Source organism: Coturnix japonica, chromosome 4, assembly GCF_054131305.1.
Source record: "Coturnix japonica strain WE chromosome 4, WE-NBRP24, whole genome shotgun sequence".
Taxonomy (NCBI): Eukaryota; Metazoa; Chordata; class Aves; order Galliformes; family Phasianidae; genus Coturnix; species Coturnix japonica.
Window position 1 is genome coordinate 89,535,698 of NC_140666.1, and position 15,022 is coordinate 89,550,719.

The 15,022-nt window shown below is 52.0% G+C and overlaps 2 protein-coding genes across 2 annotated transcripts; both read right to left on the reverse strand.

Annotated features, from left to right (window-relative positions):
• Positions 1-234: 234 nt before the first annotated feature.
• Positions 235-3,428, reverse strand: LOC107314084 (homeobox protein not2-like). The gene is made up of 3 exons (XM_015862961.3): positions 3,256-3,428; positions 2,068-2,276; positions 235-1,846 (listed from the first exon to the last, which is right to left on the reverse strand). Exons 1-3 carry the CDS (start codon positions 3,416-3,418, stop codon positions 1,688-1,690), a joined length of 531 nt encoding a protein of 176 aa, XP_015718447.2. The 5' UTR covers positions 3,419-3,428; the 3' UTR covers positions 235-1,687.
• Positions 3,429-10,288: 6,860 nt separating this feature from the next.
• On the reverse strand, positions 10,289-12,536 carry LOC107314082 (homeobox protein Nkx-6.1-like). The gene is made up of 3 exons (XM_015862958.3): positions 12,317-12,536; positions 11,033-11,217; positions 10,289-10,680 (listed from the first exon to the last, which is right to left on the reverse strand). Exons 1-3 carry the CDS (start codon positions 12,534-12,536, stop codon positions 10,438-10,440), a joined length of 648 nt encoding a protein of 215 aa, XP_015718444.2. The 3' UTR covers positions 10,289-10,437.
• Between the last annotated feature and the right edge of the window lie 2,486 nt (positions 12,537-15,022).

Consider the following 15,022-nt stretch of genomic DNA (forward strand, 5'->3'; position numbering starts at 1 on the left):
CCTCCTCCTCCTCCTCCTGTTCTCCCTCCGCTGCCCGCCTGGAAGATGGCCGCCCTCCCCACACAGGGTCCGTTCCCGCCGCCCCTCAGCCCACAGGGCGGGCGGCCATTTTGTCTCCCCCACCCCACCACATCTACTGCCCCCTCCCCAATATAAAAACACCACAAAAAGGCCTCAAATCGGAGCTGTAGCTCTTTCTCAGACAGAATGAGAGCAGCCGGGAGCTCGTTGGTGGCTTTGAGATTGGTTTTATTTTGTTTTAAGCACCGGTCCATGCGAGAACGCATCGTACCCCTGTGCACCTCCTCAGCGCGCCCCAAACTGCCTTTATTTCCCACAAATAATAACGATAATAATTAATAATTTCCCTCCAGCACATTAACACACGCCTTGCTTTTCCCCGGAAACGCTTAAAATCCACGCAAACACCGAGTTTAGCGGTATTCCATCACTCTCTCATTCACGCTTGCTTGCCTTCATCCCAGATCTGCCTTGGGATGTGTATGGCAAAGAGGGATGTTATTAATTAACGTTGGGGTGTTTTGGAGGCACTAGGTGTCACTGCCGGCACGATTTAAGAACAAATCTTGGTGGGGGTTTTATTCCCTGTGAGGTCCTATAGGGAGCGCTGCTCTGCTGGGCCATCCCGTCCATCCTACAGCCGGTCCTTTTTAATCGAAGTTTTCATCACTTTTTCACCTAACAGCAGGAAAATGCATTAAAACCACATCGCATCCCCTTTTTTGTAAGGTTTGGGTGCAAAGGTGCAGCGTGGAGCATCAGGATGAGCCGCGGCACAAACGCTTCTGCCTGCCATAAAGCCTTGTGGCAATTCTTGTTATAAATATAGGGCGAATTCTGCTGGAAATGGGCAAAATAAATGTATCATGTTGTACTTAACCAGCAGTCAGGTGCTGGTACAGGCTGCCCAGGGAATGGCATTGGCCCTTGGGATGCTGCAGAGACATGGAGATGTGGCACGTGGGGACAGCCAGGTGATGCTGAGCCCTGCTTCCCTTACCCAATCTCATCTTCCATCTTAAATGTGCTGTTTCTTTCTTTATTAAGAAGCAAAGCAAATAAAGAAGCGACACTTGGCAAGGAGGAAGAAAGCAACATCTAGTTTTTCAGTCAGAGGATGGTGATGCAATGGAACATGTTGCCCAAAGGAGGCTGTGGATGACCCATCCCTGCAGGCATTCAAGGCCAGGCTGGATGGGCAGCCTGGGCTGCTGGTTGGTGACCCTGCACATAGCAGGGGGTTGAAACCAGATGATTATTGTGATCCTTTTCAACCCAAACCATTCTATGATTCTATAGGGTCAGAAAGAGACATACAAGTTATCCCGAGCTCATGGGAGCTGCAGTGTGTGGTTGCAGATGTCCTCGCCAAGCTCTCTAGGTGCTGCTTCCGATAGCACTGCGGTGTATAGCAAGGAAAGAAGGGAGCAGCTGCTGTCTGGACCAGGACCAGCACATCTGGATGAGGGCAGGGGGCCGTCTGACGCAGCAGAGGTGTTGGAGAGCTGCTGGTTTATAACAGCCTCGGTCCCTGCACCTCTGAGAGCCCCTTGTTCCCTGTGCACACCGTGGTGAAGTAAGGCAGAAACACACTGAGCTCTCAAAGGCCTCCATCAGGCAGGCATGGCTGCAAAAACAACAGTGGCAGCTGCATCCCATCAGCTGCTCAAAGCTCAACATCCACTGTGTCCTCTTCATGCTCCTTGGCATCCGTGGGGCCAGCAGAGGTGGGTTCTATCACCCCAAACTGTGACAGCTTTGCTTTCTTCTGCTCCATGCTCTGCTTCCTCCACTTGATCCTCCGGTTTTGGAACCAGACTTTCACCTAGCAAGGAAATGGTCTTTAGAAACAGACTGGGAGGAGCAGGAAAGATTCAGATCCTGCATCATGCAAGGCCTCATTCTGCACAAATATAAGAATACCTTAATTTAAGGTATGCATCTGATGCACTCTGCATCAGTTCCTGCTTCACGAAGGAGGAATCCCCACCAGCTGACCCCAGATCCCATCTCATTGCAGCCATGCTCAGCTCCCCCATCCCTTACCTGGGTCTCTGTGAGATGCAACGTTGCAGCCAGGTCCACTCTCTCTGTGCCCACCATGTACTGCTGCTTGAGGAACTCTTGCTCCAGCCTCTCCAGCTGCTCTGGTTTGAAGACTGTGCGGACCCTCTTCATTTTGCAGGGTCCTCTGGATCTCCATGGCACAGCAGGGCCCAGCGGGTCAGCCCCTGTGCAGTGAGACAACTCCAAACCTGCATGTAAGAAGCAGGGATTTAAGGGGTCTGAGTGGTTGAGGCCATTCCTCCAGCCCTATTGAAGTGTTAAGCCCAACTTACATGGGCTCAGGCTGGGGGAGCTCTGCCCATGCTCAGCCTGCACCAGGGAGGAGGATGCTGAAGCTGGTGATGAAGGAGAGCTGTTCCCAAAGGGAAAGGGGATCTTCAGCCCCAGCTCCTTAGGAAAACCATCATCTCCCTTTCCTGCTCCCTCCATAGGTTGAATGGCCCAACCCTTTCCTTTTATGCAGGAGTGACTTTGGAGCTGCTCTTTGCCTCTAGCGCAGCCCTCTATCTAGTTGTGACCTGATGATAACAATAATTAGCTCATTAACAAACAGCTGTCACGGGACCCTGCTGGCCCCAGACTAAGAGCAGCGCTGCTGAGTTGTCACAGACACCGTGACCCACTTCATTGCGTTAATTAAGGTAGAAGTTCTACACGTGCTTAACGATTTGTGGGCTGGAGACCTGACAGCTTAACAATCCTAATTGCAACTATTTTCAGCTCTCAGATCATTTTACCAGTCACACTTCCCTCCCCCCCCAGTTTTGATACTTGGATTCCAGTGAGTGTGATTTCTAATGTGAGTTACTTTGTGGATAGAGATAAGGAAATTAACTGTATGTCCCTATCTTTATATCCAATATACTACATATACAGCTGTACGGATGCTGGCTGATAAAGGAAGTAAGGCATTAAATAGCTGTGCTGTGTAACTTAAAAAGACCAAGAGTATCAATTATCTCTGGTCTCTGAATATTGCAGCTCTCAAACCAGACCAGAGCTCCCCATACAGTCGCCAGCTGTGCTGTGCAGCGGGTTTTACTCCGAATGCTAAAAAGAGACTTAATTTCAATGGGAAAAAGCACATTTTTCGGTCAGCCCATCCGTTGCGAACTGTGGGGCTCTCCCACCCCCCGCGCAGCCCCGCACCCCGAGCCCGGCGCTCACCTCCTCCCCAACGGCAGCCCCAGCTCCAGGCTCCCGGCCCCGCTATGGGGTGAGGGATATAGGGAAAAGGGATATAGGGCTGCGGGTCGGGGGCTGCGGGGCCGGGCCGCTGGGGTTCGGCGAGGAGAGCGTCGATGTGGAAGGGGGTCTTAGGGGGCGGCATGACCGGCTGGGTGCTGTCGGCCGGCCCGACTGCTTTATATGGGGAGAGTTGCTATGCAAAGAGGGGGCGGGGGGCTGCCCCACACCTGCCGGGCAAGACCTCCCCCAAACCCCTCCTTCCGAAACAAGAGTCCTTGAAAGCCCTCCTTCTGAACGGACAGCCCTCCTTCCCAAACTACATCCCAAGGGACAGCCCTCCCATGGAAATAAGAGCCCCCAAAAGACCCCAAATAACACCTCTGGGATCATCCCTCCGACCATAGGCACAACCCTTGGTGCTTTTTCTACCTAAATAACACCCCAAAACGCTCCTCCTTCTGAAATAACACCCCTAGGGACCTTTCCTAGACCAACAGCCCCACAGACCATCAGCTCCTTCCCTGCCATCCCAACACCCCTCCTTCCCCCCGATGTTCCTATGGACAGCCCTCCTACCATACCAACACCTCCGCTGACACCCACACGGACATCCCCATCTTTCCCTATGCCCTCCATGCACAAATATCCCTGCACGTATCTCTGCAAGCACAACGTTCACACCATGAGCTCACTCCACTATAAGCAAACACAGAGAAATCCCCATAACAGAGTGTTTGAGTTAATAAACACAAAACAAGAATCCCCCCCGTGGCTAAATAATCCAGCATTAAGCATCTCTGTGCAGGGCGGGCTGTCTGTACCAAACAAACCCTGCTTTAAATCAGGGATCTGTGCCGTTCTCACACACTTTGAAGTCCCTTTTATAGTGAGGCATCTCTATATGTTAAGCAATTGAAGTTGTGGGACAGTGCCGATATCACTCCCCCCTGGAAAGGCAGCACTCTGCTGTTGGTTGTGGGGCCTTGGGGAGCAGGATGCCTGCAGGACACAAAGGAGTCCCTCAGCTTTGCCTTTCAAACACCTTTTCCTCCTGTTTAGCATCCTGCCTTCCACGGCAGCTTGAAAATAAGTGAATAAATACAGCTGCTGCTTTATTGCTCCTTATCCAAACACACAGCCCCAGCCCTGCCGGCATTTAACTCTGCGCTTAATTGAAATCACACGTTCAAAGCTGAGCAAGCACTGAAGCCTCTCCCCAAAAAGCCCATGGCCAAGAAAATGATGTAAAGGATTCACAGCTCCTGGCTTGGGTTTGGCTTTGGGTTGCAAAGAGGTTGTGTGGGTTAAAACGTGCTTAGGTAGGAGTTTTTTCTTGCCAATTATTTTTTCTCTTTCTAATGTCACCATAACCCAAGTTGTTTCCCATGGGAAGAGATGTGAGGGGTGCTCTGGGTGTTAAGTCTTTATAGGATTACTGGAACATAGAACTGTTCAATCACGGAACCATGGAATCATGGAACTGTAGAGTCACTGTATCATAGAATCATTGAATCAAGGATTCATGGAGTCATTGAACCATGGAATCATGGAATAATAGAATCATGGGATCACGGAATAATAGAATTGTGGAATCATGGAGTCTTTGAATCATAGAATCATAGTGTAACTGAATCATAGAATCATGGAATCATAGAATCATAGTGTAACTGAATCATAGAATCATGGAATCATAGAATCATAGTATAACTGAATCATAGAATCATGGAATCATGGAATAACAGAATAACGGAATCATGGAATCATGGAATCATGAAATCATGGGATCATAGAATCACAGAATCATGAAGTCGTTGAATCAAGGAATCATGGAGTCATTGAATCATGGAATCATGGAATCAAGGAATCATTGAATCACTGAATCATCAAATCATTGAATGACAGAAATATAGAATCATGGAATCATGGAATCACTATATCATTTAATAATAGAAACATAGAATCATGGAATCATGGAATCACTATATCATTTAATAATAGAAACATAGAATCATGGAATCATTGAATCATGGAATAATAGAACCATTGAATCATGGAATCATTCAATCACTCAATCATAGAATTGTTGAGTCGTTGAATCATTGAACTGTAGAATCACTGAATCATTGAGTCATAGAATCACAGAACCGTAGAATCAATGAATCATAGGGTCATTGAATCACAGAAGCACTGAATTGTACAACGATGGATCCGCAGAGTTAAGGAATTGTAGAACCATAGAAACGTACCATCATCGAATCATAGAATGATTGAGTCACAGAATCCTTAAATCATAGAATCATCAAACTGGAGAATGGTAGAAGGGCATGGGTTGGAAGGGAGCTTCGGAATTCACTGTGGGGTGAGCAAGGTGGGCAGAGCAGAGGTGGGAGGAAGGACAGAGGGACGGGTGGCCACCAAAGGTGGTTTCCCATCCTGCATCTCCAGCTTGGCGGCCTGTTGACGCACCCTGTTTCCCATTAGTACTGTGTGCTCAGCTAACGCATTTCAGTTAAAAAGCTGGAAATTTTCACTCTCTGATAATGACTTGGGAAATGTAGCACCCAGCAGCCAGGAGGAGCGGGGCTGCCCGGCGGTGCACGTGAGGTTGAACGGCTCCATCCCATCATCCCACCCCATGTGCTCCATGGGAAGCAGCCTTGTGCAGGCACAGAGAAGGAGAGATGAAAGGATGGATCTTGTTCCTCCCCCAACCACCACCACCCCCTTTTTTTTTTTATGTTTCCAGTTTTGTTTTTCAAGAGTTCAGAAAATAAAAGGGGAGGGGAAAGGGGGGGGGGGAAGTTTCTTTGGGGGGAGGGAGAAAAAAAATCCCAACAACAACAACAAAAAAGCCCCCAGCTCTTTGTAAACATCCCCCCTGAGCAAAGGGAAGGGGGTGAAAAGCATTTCCTGATAACTCCATTAAAGAATGAGGCTGCATTAACATTCCAAGTACCTCGACAAGAGATGAAAGTGGGGAACTTGAGCTCAGCCTCTCCTTGCTCCAGATGTTATTATGGGCTCCCTGAAAGGTTTTTTTATTTCTTTTTTGCCAAGAGACAAAGATGTTGCCTACTTCAAACGGGGCTAATTGATGCTAATGACTATCAGATAGAGTGGGGGCCCTTGTTCCCCCCTGCAAAGGGAAAAGAGAGAGCGCATTTTACAATCCCCTCATAGAAAAATCCCCCCTGCTCTTCAAACCGGGTCGCTGCTTTGGGGATTTGTGTCTCTCTCTGGCTGCTGCTTTCTCTCCCTCCTCAGCTCCCCCCCTTGTCTTTTCGGTCCCCCTTCTCCTGGGCACCCCGTCGCTCTCTCTCACTTGTTTGCCCATGAGAAATTTCACACCTCTCCTCCACCACCCGGCTCTGTCCCCATCCCGCTCCAGCCTTCCCGGTGGGCATAAGATGAAGCGGAAATATCCCCAAACCCACAGCAAGCACACGTGAAAACGTGATGAGAGTTTGACCCGCATTTGTAATCCAGGCTGTGAGTTGTTTCCAAGTGGGTAAATATCATCTCAGAGCAGAGCATCCCGTCTGCAGGGTCTTATGGGGGAGGAGATGGTGCCATGATGTGTTGGCACTCATTATGGACATGGTTAGCGGGCACGGTGGGGATGGGATGTTGGCTGGACTTGGTGACCCTTAGGGGTCTTTTCCAACCTTAATGATTCTATGAGCAGGCACAGTGGGGGATGGTTGCTTGGTTGGGTGGTTGATGGTTGGACTGGATGCTCTTCAAGGTTTTCTCCAACATTAATGATTCTATGATTGTTTCCTATGGTTCTATAATTACGATAACTTGCCCAGCACTGTCACCCTAAGGAATCTGAACTCCTGACCTCTTGCCTTTTGCTCTTAAAACCCAGCAAAACTGGCTTAGAAATAGGGTGCTGATGGTCAGATTTACCCTTGTGTAAGGGTATTTTTTGCACTGTTTCTCCTCTGCTCACCCAGGTGGGGATGGATGCACACAGATGGGCAGTGGGGGATGTCCCTCCATCTTCTGGTTTGCCCCTTCCCAAACCATATCTCACCAAATCCCATGGGGAGAAGGGAACAGGCCTTCACCTTCACCACTAAAAGATGAACATGAGATTCTCTCCCCACCGATTCATAGAATGGCTTTAGTTAGAAGGGACATTGAAGAGCTTCTAATTCCAATCCCCCTCCCGTGGGCAAAGTTCCAAGGAAAAGGTGACACGCTGCAGCCCGCAGAGAAGACAACCCTGATCTCCCCCCACCATCCATTCTCATCGCCTTCCTCCAGCCCTTGGGATGCTGATCCGAATGCAGGCATGCCGCCGAGACCCACCCTGCAAGACGCACAAATGCTTTCTGCAAAGGGAGAAAAGGCAGAAGGGCAGCATCCAGCCCTCGGCCCCAGACGGCCAATACACAACCCAGTCCTCCTTCAGACACTGGCCCCGGCTGCATTGTCAGGTTAATTTGGGGTAATGGCCTGCAAAGCACCTCAGCCCCATCCAGGTCTCATTAGCACTTGATAATGTCAAGCATCCTGAAGAATTACTTCTCTCCCCGCCGGTCCCCGGGGCACGGAGCCGGGGTGTCCCAGTGCCGGGGACATCGCTGCGTGTCTGGGTCCAACGCCCCAACCTTTAGCTTCCAATTCCGGGCTGGATGCTGCCCCTTGGAGCACCTCCAGCCCTAAAATCCATGGCTTTGAGTCTACGTCACCATCAGGCTGACATGGGGAACCCCAAAATGTTCTCGATATCCCCGTTGGATGCGGTTATTAAGAGCATCTCCAAACCAGGCATTCCAAATTAATTGGGAATTACCAACAAACTGAGGCAGCGCCGACACAGCCCCTGAGTGCTGCTCCCTTCAATTATCTTTCCTCCCCGACATTGTTCTGTCCTAATGAGGAGGCTAATGACCAAAGGATGCTTCATAAGTGGTTCCCAGACTCTCCTTGCCCAGGGCAAACACCGTCCACAATAGGATCACAAATTGTAGGGAGAAGCCCCGGCTGATCACATCAGAAACGGTGCAGGGATTTATCTCTCGGCCTTAACAACAACAGTATGTTCTTAATCGCCACTCCAAAGGGACAGCTAGCAGGGGATCTGCCCGGCCTCATCATTAAAAGCTGGCAGCATCTTTGCTAGCGCTGCCCCTTTGTTCATCTTTCATTATCCCAATGCTTCGGCCCCGTTAATTCCCCTCCATCTTATTAAATCAATAAAGAGGGAGGGGGGGATGGATGGGGCAGCTCAGGGGTCGGGTCCTGCCGGGATCTCGGCGGGGATACGAGGAGTTGGGCTGGTGGGGTGAGGCTGCATATCTATATCTATCATTCTATATCTAGAATAGGGAAACTGAGGCATGAGAGCATAGCAGCCCCGAGATGCTGCTGCCTCCTGGGGTGCTTTATCTGCCTGCTGATCCCACAGCTCCTATAAGATCCCCTTCTGCCCTTTATCACACCCCATCGGGACTGGATGGAGCTGATGCAATCAAGGTTTTAAACCAAATCAGCTGCGTTGGGGTTGTCTGCTGGGAACCCGTTTGCAGAGGGTCCGGATGGTGCCATGCACAGAGGTGAGGAAGGAGCCGGGATCAGGAGAGCAGAGGGATGAGCACTGTGTTCAATGGGTCGTGCTCAACCCAACCCAATCCATATCCAAAAGGGACCAATGGCACAACCTGAGGATGGAATGGTCCTGGTGCGGGGCTTCTTGCTGCGGGATGAGTCCCCACCTTAGGAATGTAACCCGGGTCACTCTAAGATTCGGTGTCCCAGTGTGAGCTCAGGGTGATCCCACCCCAGAAAGCTGCAGTCGAAGGGACACGGAGCCCGTTCCTCCTTTAATTCCCCGGGCAGGTGGAGCTGCTGGCAGCCCCCGGTGGCTCTATTTGATGTTTCAATCGGGAATGAAAAGGGGGAGGGAGAAGTGGGGGGAAACGCTCCCTGACCATTTAACAAGATTACAAGATGAGACAGAGCTGGGCAATGTGCATAGACGTCCCCAGCGCCGCGGCCCCTCCGAGGCACGCCGTAATCCCATTTAACAACCCCCTCAAAAACAGGGAGAGAGGAGACGGCAGATGAGGAAAGCAGGGCTTCCATCTTGGGAAAGGGACACAAACGTGCCCAAGATATGAGGATTTGTGGGGCTGGCGGCTGTTCCAGCATCTTACAGGCTCCTACAACGCCGTGCAAACACACCGTGTCTGTGCATCGCCCCGTGCTCAGCAGGAGTAATCCCGGCAGGAAGGACACTGAGGGGGTGGGGGTGGTTGTATGGGGATTATCCACCCCATTATCTCTCCTGCTATCTCTGCTCCTCTCCCATCCCACGGCACAGCCACCCATTTGCACCTATTCAGCCCTATTCGCAGTCTGGAGCTGCACATCACTCCCCAATCATCCTTCCATCCCCTCCGTCCATATGCAAACCTGAGCTGCCATGGGCAAATCCAAGGCCCCAAATCCATACACCCAAATCAGTGCAGCCATTTGTCTTGCACAGAGCCCCATCTTGTCCACCACAGCAGTTCTGAGATGGGAGCAGAGCACCCACATGAAGAACAGCCCAGTGCTAAAGTAGGCTGGGGATTAAAGGTGTCCTGAGAACAACGTAACCCCCTCAATCAGCTCAGCCCCCAGCTGAGCGATATCAAAACATCCCCATAAAACCCCCGTTGTCTCAGGGATGATTGCAATAAACCCAGCGGTATGTTGAGATTAGCGGGTTAAACCCGCTGGCACACTGGGCTCTGTCAGACATGGGAAGACATGAGCACAGTTTGGGCTCTTTGAGAGCTACCGGCTAATCCTGGCCCTAAAAAAAAGCCAAAACAAAAGGCAGCTTCCATCACATCTCCATCCATCGTCCCTTTTTCCTTCGTCCTCCCCAGATCATCACCTTCTCCATCCATCCATCATCTCCCCATCCCCTTGCAGAACCCTTTCTCCCACCTAGGAAGTAAAAGGGAGACAGACAGCCAGGCCATGGGACAGAGGGACAACACGAAGCCCTGAGTTTTCCTTTAAACCAAGAGTTGCATAAATAATTTATTTTCGCACTGCAAAAATAATCCACTCCTTGTATATATTAGATACCCTCATTGCCAGCTATGATACAGTCACATATAATACACAAAACCCAGCAGCACTGGGGGGTCGGGCAGCTCAGCAGCACTTGGCCACAGTCTGTGCAGAGGAAGGTGAAGCCCCTGAGCCCAGGGTTGAGCTCGTGTCCTCCTGCAGGTCCTCAGCCCCCATAGGGCAGTCCTTGTCCTCATCACCACGGTGGCTTTGGGAGTCAGGGCTCCTCTGTGGGGTGCTCAGGCCCATCTTGGCCAGTTTGGCTTGCTGCTGCTCCAGGCTTTGTTTCCTCCATTTGATCCTTCGGTTTTGGAACCAGACTTTCACCTTTGGAAGAAATGAAGATTGGTTTTGGAACTCATGGAGCTCAAGGTCCCGCAGGACCCTACACTAAGCTCTCATAGCCCACAGCTTCATCATCCCCTGACCACTAAGTGTCCCCCTGCCACTCTCTATCCCTAGCACAGACACAAACAGCCATCCAGGAGCTGACCTCATACAGATAAACTACAACCAAAACCCAAGTTCAAGTTGGATGCAAGCCCAACCCTTCCATACAATACAAGGATAACCACTTTGTGCCTCGGTTTCCCAATGATAACAACATGAAAACCTCCCATCCCTTTCATATAAAGCACCAGCAATCACTTGGAAGCCCCCCACACCTCCCAGATCTCACCTGCTCCTCGGTGAGATGCAATGCAGAGGCAAGCAGGCACCTCTCCGTGCCCACCATGTATTGCTGCCGGGCAAACTCCTTCTCCAGCCGCGCCAGCTGGTCACTGGTGAAGATGGTGCGCACCCGCTTGGCTTTGCCAGCCTTGGTTTTAAAGATGGGGAAGCAGCACTTGGAGAGCAGGAAGCCTGGAGGTGAGAGAGAACAGTGGTCAAGGGGTTGATATAGGGGGGACTCTTGGAGTGGAGGGTTCCCATGGAAGAGGCAGAAGGGATCTCTTGGGATGGGGGAGAAGATCTCTTTGGACAGATGGACCCTCTTGGAAAGTGTCACCTTGAAGAGGTGGGGAGGAGGTCCAACATTTGGAGATGTCCCCATAGGAGAGGTGGACAAGGGTCCTCCTGGAGGAGATTCCCTTAGGAAGGGGATCTGCATTGGAGTAGGAGACTAAAGTCCCAAACATGGAGATAGAAGGAGGTCCCCATTCAGAGGTGACCCCATGGGAGAAATGGAATGAGTTCCCCATTTGGAAATTTCCCTATGGGAGAGATGGACAAGGGTCCCTCCTGGACAGGTGGATTAATGCCCACACTTGGAGATGTCCCTAAAGGAGAGATGAAATTAGATCCCTCCCCTAAATAAGTCTATATCAAATCAAAAGTGATTCCTACGAGTGGAAGGAGATCCCCATTCAGAGATGTCCCCATTGGAGAGCTGGAAAAGGGTCCCATTTGGAGAGGTTGGAGCATCCTATTAAGAGCTTCCCATTTGGAGGTGTCTCCGAGGGGTCCCATCTGTAGAGGTGGATGTAAATCCCCAGCTGGAGATGTCACTAAAGGAAGGGTCCTGCTGACAAAAGTGGGGAGAGCTCAGCATTTAGAGGTGACTCTACAGGAGAAGAGTTCCACTTGAGAAGGGCTTTCCGAATTGGAGTAGGGGGGGACAAGGGTACCCTGGGGAAGTAGGAAATCCCCATTTGGAGACATCCCTACGGGAGAGGCAGCCAAAAGCCCCACCTGGAGAGATGGATTAAAGTCCCCAGTGGAAAAGGGGAAAGGCAGACAGATCCCTCCTGGAAAGGTGGAAAAACCCCTGGCTGAGGTGTTCCTATGGGAGATGTGGACACGGGTACCCTGGGGGCTGAGGTGGAAGAAGGTCCCCTTTTGGAGATGTCCCCTTTTGGAGATGTCCCCTTTTGGAGATGTCCCCTTTTGGAGATGTCCCCTTTTGGAGACGTCCCCATGGATGAGGTTTTCCCCCCGTAGCTCCCCGCAGCCCCGGCCCTACCTGTGACTCCGAGACGAGCAGCCCAGGCGGGCGGGGGTCCGCAGCACGCAGCGCAGAGCGGCCCTGGAGGTGCCCCCCAATGCGGCAGCGGAGGGGTCGGTGGTAGCGGAGGGGTCGGTGGTGGCGGCGGTGCCGGGGGGGGTGAGGAGCGTCCAAGCAGCGCTGCGATGGTGAAGGCCTGGCCGGGCCGAGCGGGGGGCGGAGGGGCCGGGGGCGGCATGGCGGGGTGGGCTCGGGGCTGTGCCTCCCGCTTTTATAGGGCCGGGAATGGGAGCGGGGGGGAGGATGGGATGGGATGGGATGGGATGGGATGGGATGGGGAGGGCGGGGACCGCCCCGACGGCACCTCCCGATGGCCGCCCGGGTGTTGGTACTGAAAGGGCGCAGCCCCCGATTAGGTGGGTTTAGCCCCATTTTGTGGCTCTATATTCCGGGACATCCCAATGTGTCCCACCTCAAAACCAGCCGCCCTCCTACAGGCTGAGGGGTTCCCCCTCTCCGACCCCCAGTTTGCTGCACTCGTTTATTGGGGGGGGACAGAACTGAACCTGGTGCCATTGAGGGAAAGGGATGTGACACGCAGGGATGCGGTGGCAGCGGGACCCAGGGATGCCATTCGCCCACCCCCCCCCCCCCCCCCCACCCAGATCTCACCCCAGCCCCCCCAGCCCCTCTGTCAGAGCCCTGCTGATGGGATTCAGATGGTCATTAAGGGCTGAGATGCTTAAAACCGAGCGGCTTTTCCTAATGAGCTGGGAAAAGTCACACCTCGGCCCGGCCCGGCAGGGAGCGAGTCCCGGTCAAAGGACAGCACCGGGCTCTGTGCTTTATGGGGGAGGAAATGGGGCGCGGGGGGGTCGGGGGCAGGGGGCCCCACAGGTGCTATTTGAGCCCCCCCACCCCCTTTGCTTGGCTTTCCCAATGGAGTTATTTATCCCCCGTGTTGGGCATGGCAATGGGACGGGTGGGTGATGGCTCTGTGTATCTGATAGCAAATAAAGGCCATGCTCCTCAACTTGTCCCACGGGCAGCACCCCACAACCGAGGGGCAAATAAAGGCCCTGGGGGGTCCGAGATGAAAGGGCAGCAGATTTGCCGTTATTAGTTCCTAATGATGGCCTTGAAAGGGCAGAGACAAAGAAGGCAGGAGGCTCCCTCGTGTTTGGATGGGAGGCGCTTTCCTTTTTTATGCCCTTTTTCCTCTCCTTCCTCGTGTGATGGCACTCAGCAAAACACCCCCACGGCCCCAAACTGGACCCCCAACCCCCCCCCTTTTTGTGTTCCTTTTAGGTTGATGGCATCCGGGTTTGGGATGTGGTAGATATGGAAGTAAAAAGTGGGGACGTTGGTTCCCAATGGGATGAAGTGGAGGGGTTGAAATCCCACTGAGTGATGGGGTGGGATGTAGGATTATTGGAGGGGTGACGCTATGGGGTGAGGGCTGATGTGATGCAGTGAGGCTGAGACTTGGGATCACACCTGGATTGCTCCTTGGTAATCCCCAGCCCCAAGGCCCCATTGGCAGAAGAGGAAGCTCCTGAGCTAATTAATAACAATGCTGCTCATTAGGCTCAGGCTTGGCTGTCTGGGTGCAGTGTGGATTGCACGTCTGCATGCCAGCAGTGGGGCTTACAATGTCATGGGGGTCATGCCCCCCCTCCCCATCCTTGTGTCCCATTGCCCACCATCCATCCTTCACTCTGCACACAATAATCCCTTTACATGGTTCCCAATCCACCACCGTACTGGGAACCCGTGGACACCCCCATTTTGGAGGGTTTTTGGGGATAAAGAAGCGCTTTGAACCCATTCAGCTGGAATTATTGGGTGAAACAGAGCGTTTGGATGCCCACTGCCATCAAGTGGCAGAGGAGCGTCTGCCCCATTCTGGTGCTTTATGGATTTTTAGAGCTTCTCTTATGGATCTCATGGCTCAGGGTAGGTTAGTGGACATCCCACTTTATGGGCATCCCAATTAGTGGGGTCCTGGTTAGGGAGGCACACTGGTTATGGGCTTTCCAATTGATGACCATCCCAATTGTCCAGATCCCATTGAGTGGGGCCTCCTGTTGATGAGCATCCCAGTCAGAGCATTGCAGCTGATAGAGATCCCAATTAAAAGCTGCTGTTCCAGTTAACACCAATCCCAGTCTGTAGGATCTCAGTTGAGGATCCCAGTTAGCAGGAATCCCAGTTAATGGGATGTTTGTAAGTGGGGATCCAAGTTAATGGAGATCCCGGCCTGTGGCTTCCTATTTATCGGGATCCCAGTTGGGAAACATCTCAGTTAGAGGGCTCCTGATTTGAAGGATGCTGGTTAGTGGGGCTCCAGTTAATTAGGATCCCAGTTAATGACCATCCCAGTTAGAGGGTAGCCAAGTAATAGGATTCCAGTTAATGAACGCCCCAGTTAACGGGAATCCCAGTTAGTTGGGATCCCAGTTGGCGAATGTCTCAGTTAGAGGGCAGCCAAATAGATGGGGGTCCCAGTTAGTGGGAATTCCAGTTAGGAGGGATCTCAGTTAATGAGTATCTCAGTTAACGAGCATCCTGGTTGGGTTGGCAAAGGTTCCCGTTCGGAGAGATCCCATTCCCTTCAGGTCGCGGCCGTTCCCTCTTTGTCCACCAGAGGGAACTGCCCGACCGCTCAGTAACACGGAGCAATCAATGGGCTGAGACAGAGGGAGGGGACACATTGGGGAGGGG

Bases quoted from the DNA above. Each gene is read 5' to 3' on its own strand.
- LOC107314084 (XM_015862961.3), bottom strand. From the start codon at position 3,418: ATGCCGCCCCCTAAGACCCCCTTCCACATCGACGCTCTCCTCGCCGAA. The intron at 2,277-3,255 runs GTGAGCGCCGGG...TCTTACATGCAG, and splicing joins GGGCTGCCGTTGGGGAGGAG to GTTTGGAGTTGTCTCACTGC. The intron at 1,847-2,067 runs GTAAGGGATGGG...TTTCCTTGCTAG, and splicing joins TGCATCTCACAGAGACCCAG to GTGAAAGTCTGGTTCCAAAA.
- LOC107314082 (XM_015862958.3), bottom strand. From the start codon at position 12,536: ATGCCGCCCCCGGCCCCTCCGCCCCCCGCTCGGCCCGGCCAGGCCTTC. The intron at 11,218-12,316 runs GTAGGGCCGGGG...TCTCACCTCCAG, and splicing joins TGCTCGTCTCGGAGTCACAG to GCTTCCTGCTCTCCAAGTGC. The intron at 10,681-11,032 runs GTGAGATCTGGG...TTTCTTCCAAAG, and splicing joins TGCATCTCACCGAGGAGCAG to GTGAAAGTCTGGTTCCAAAA.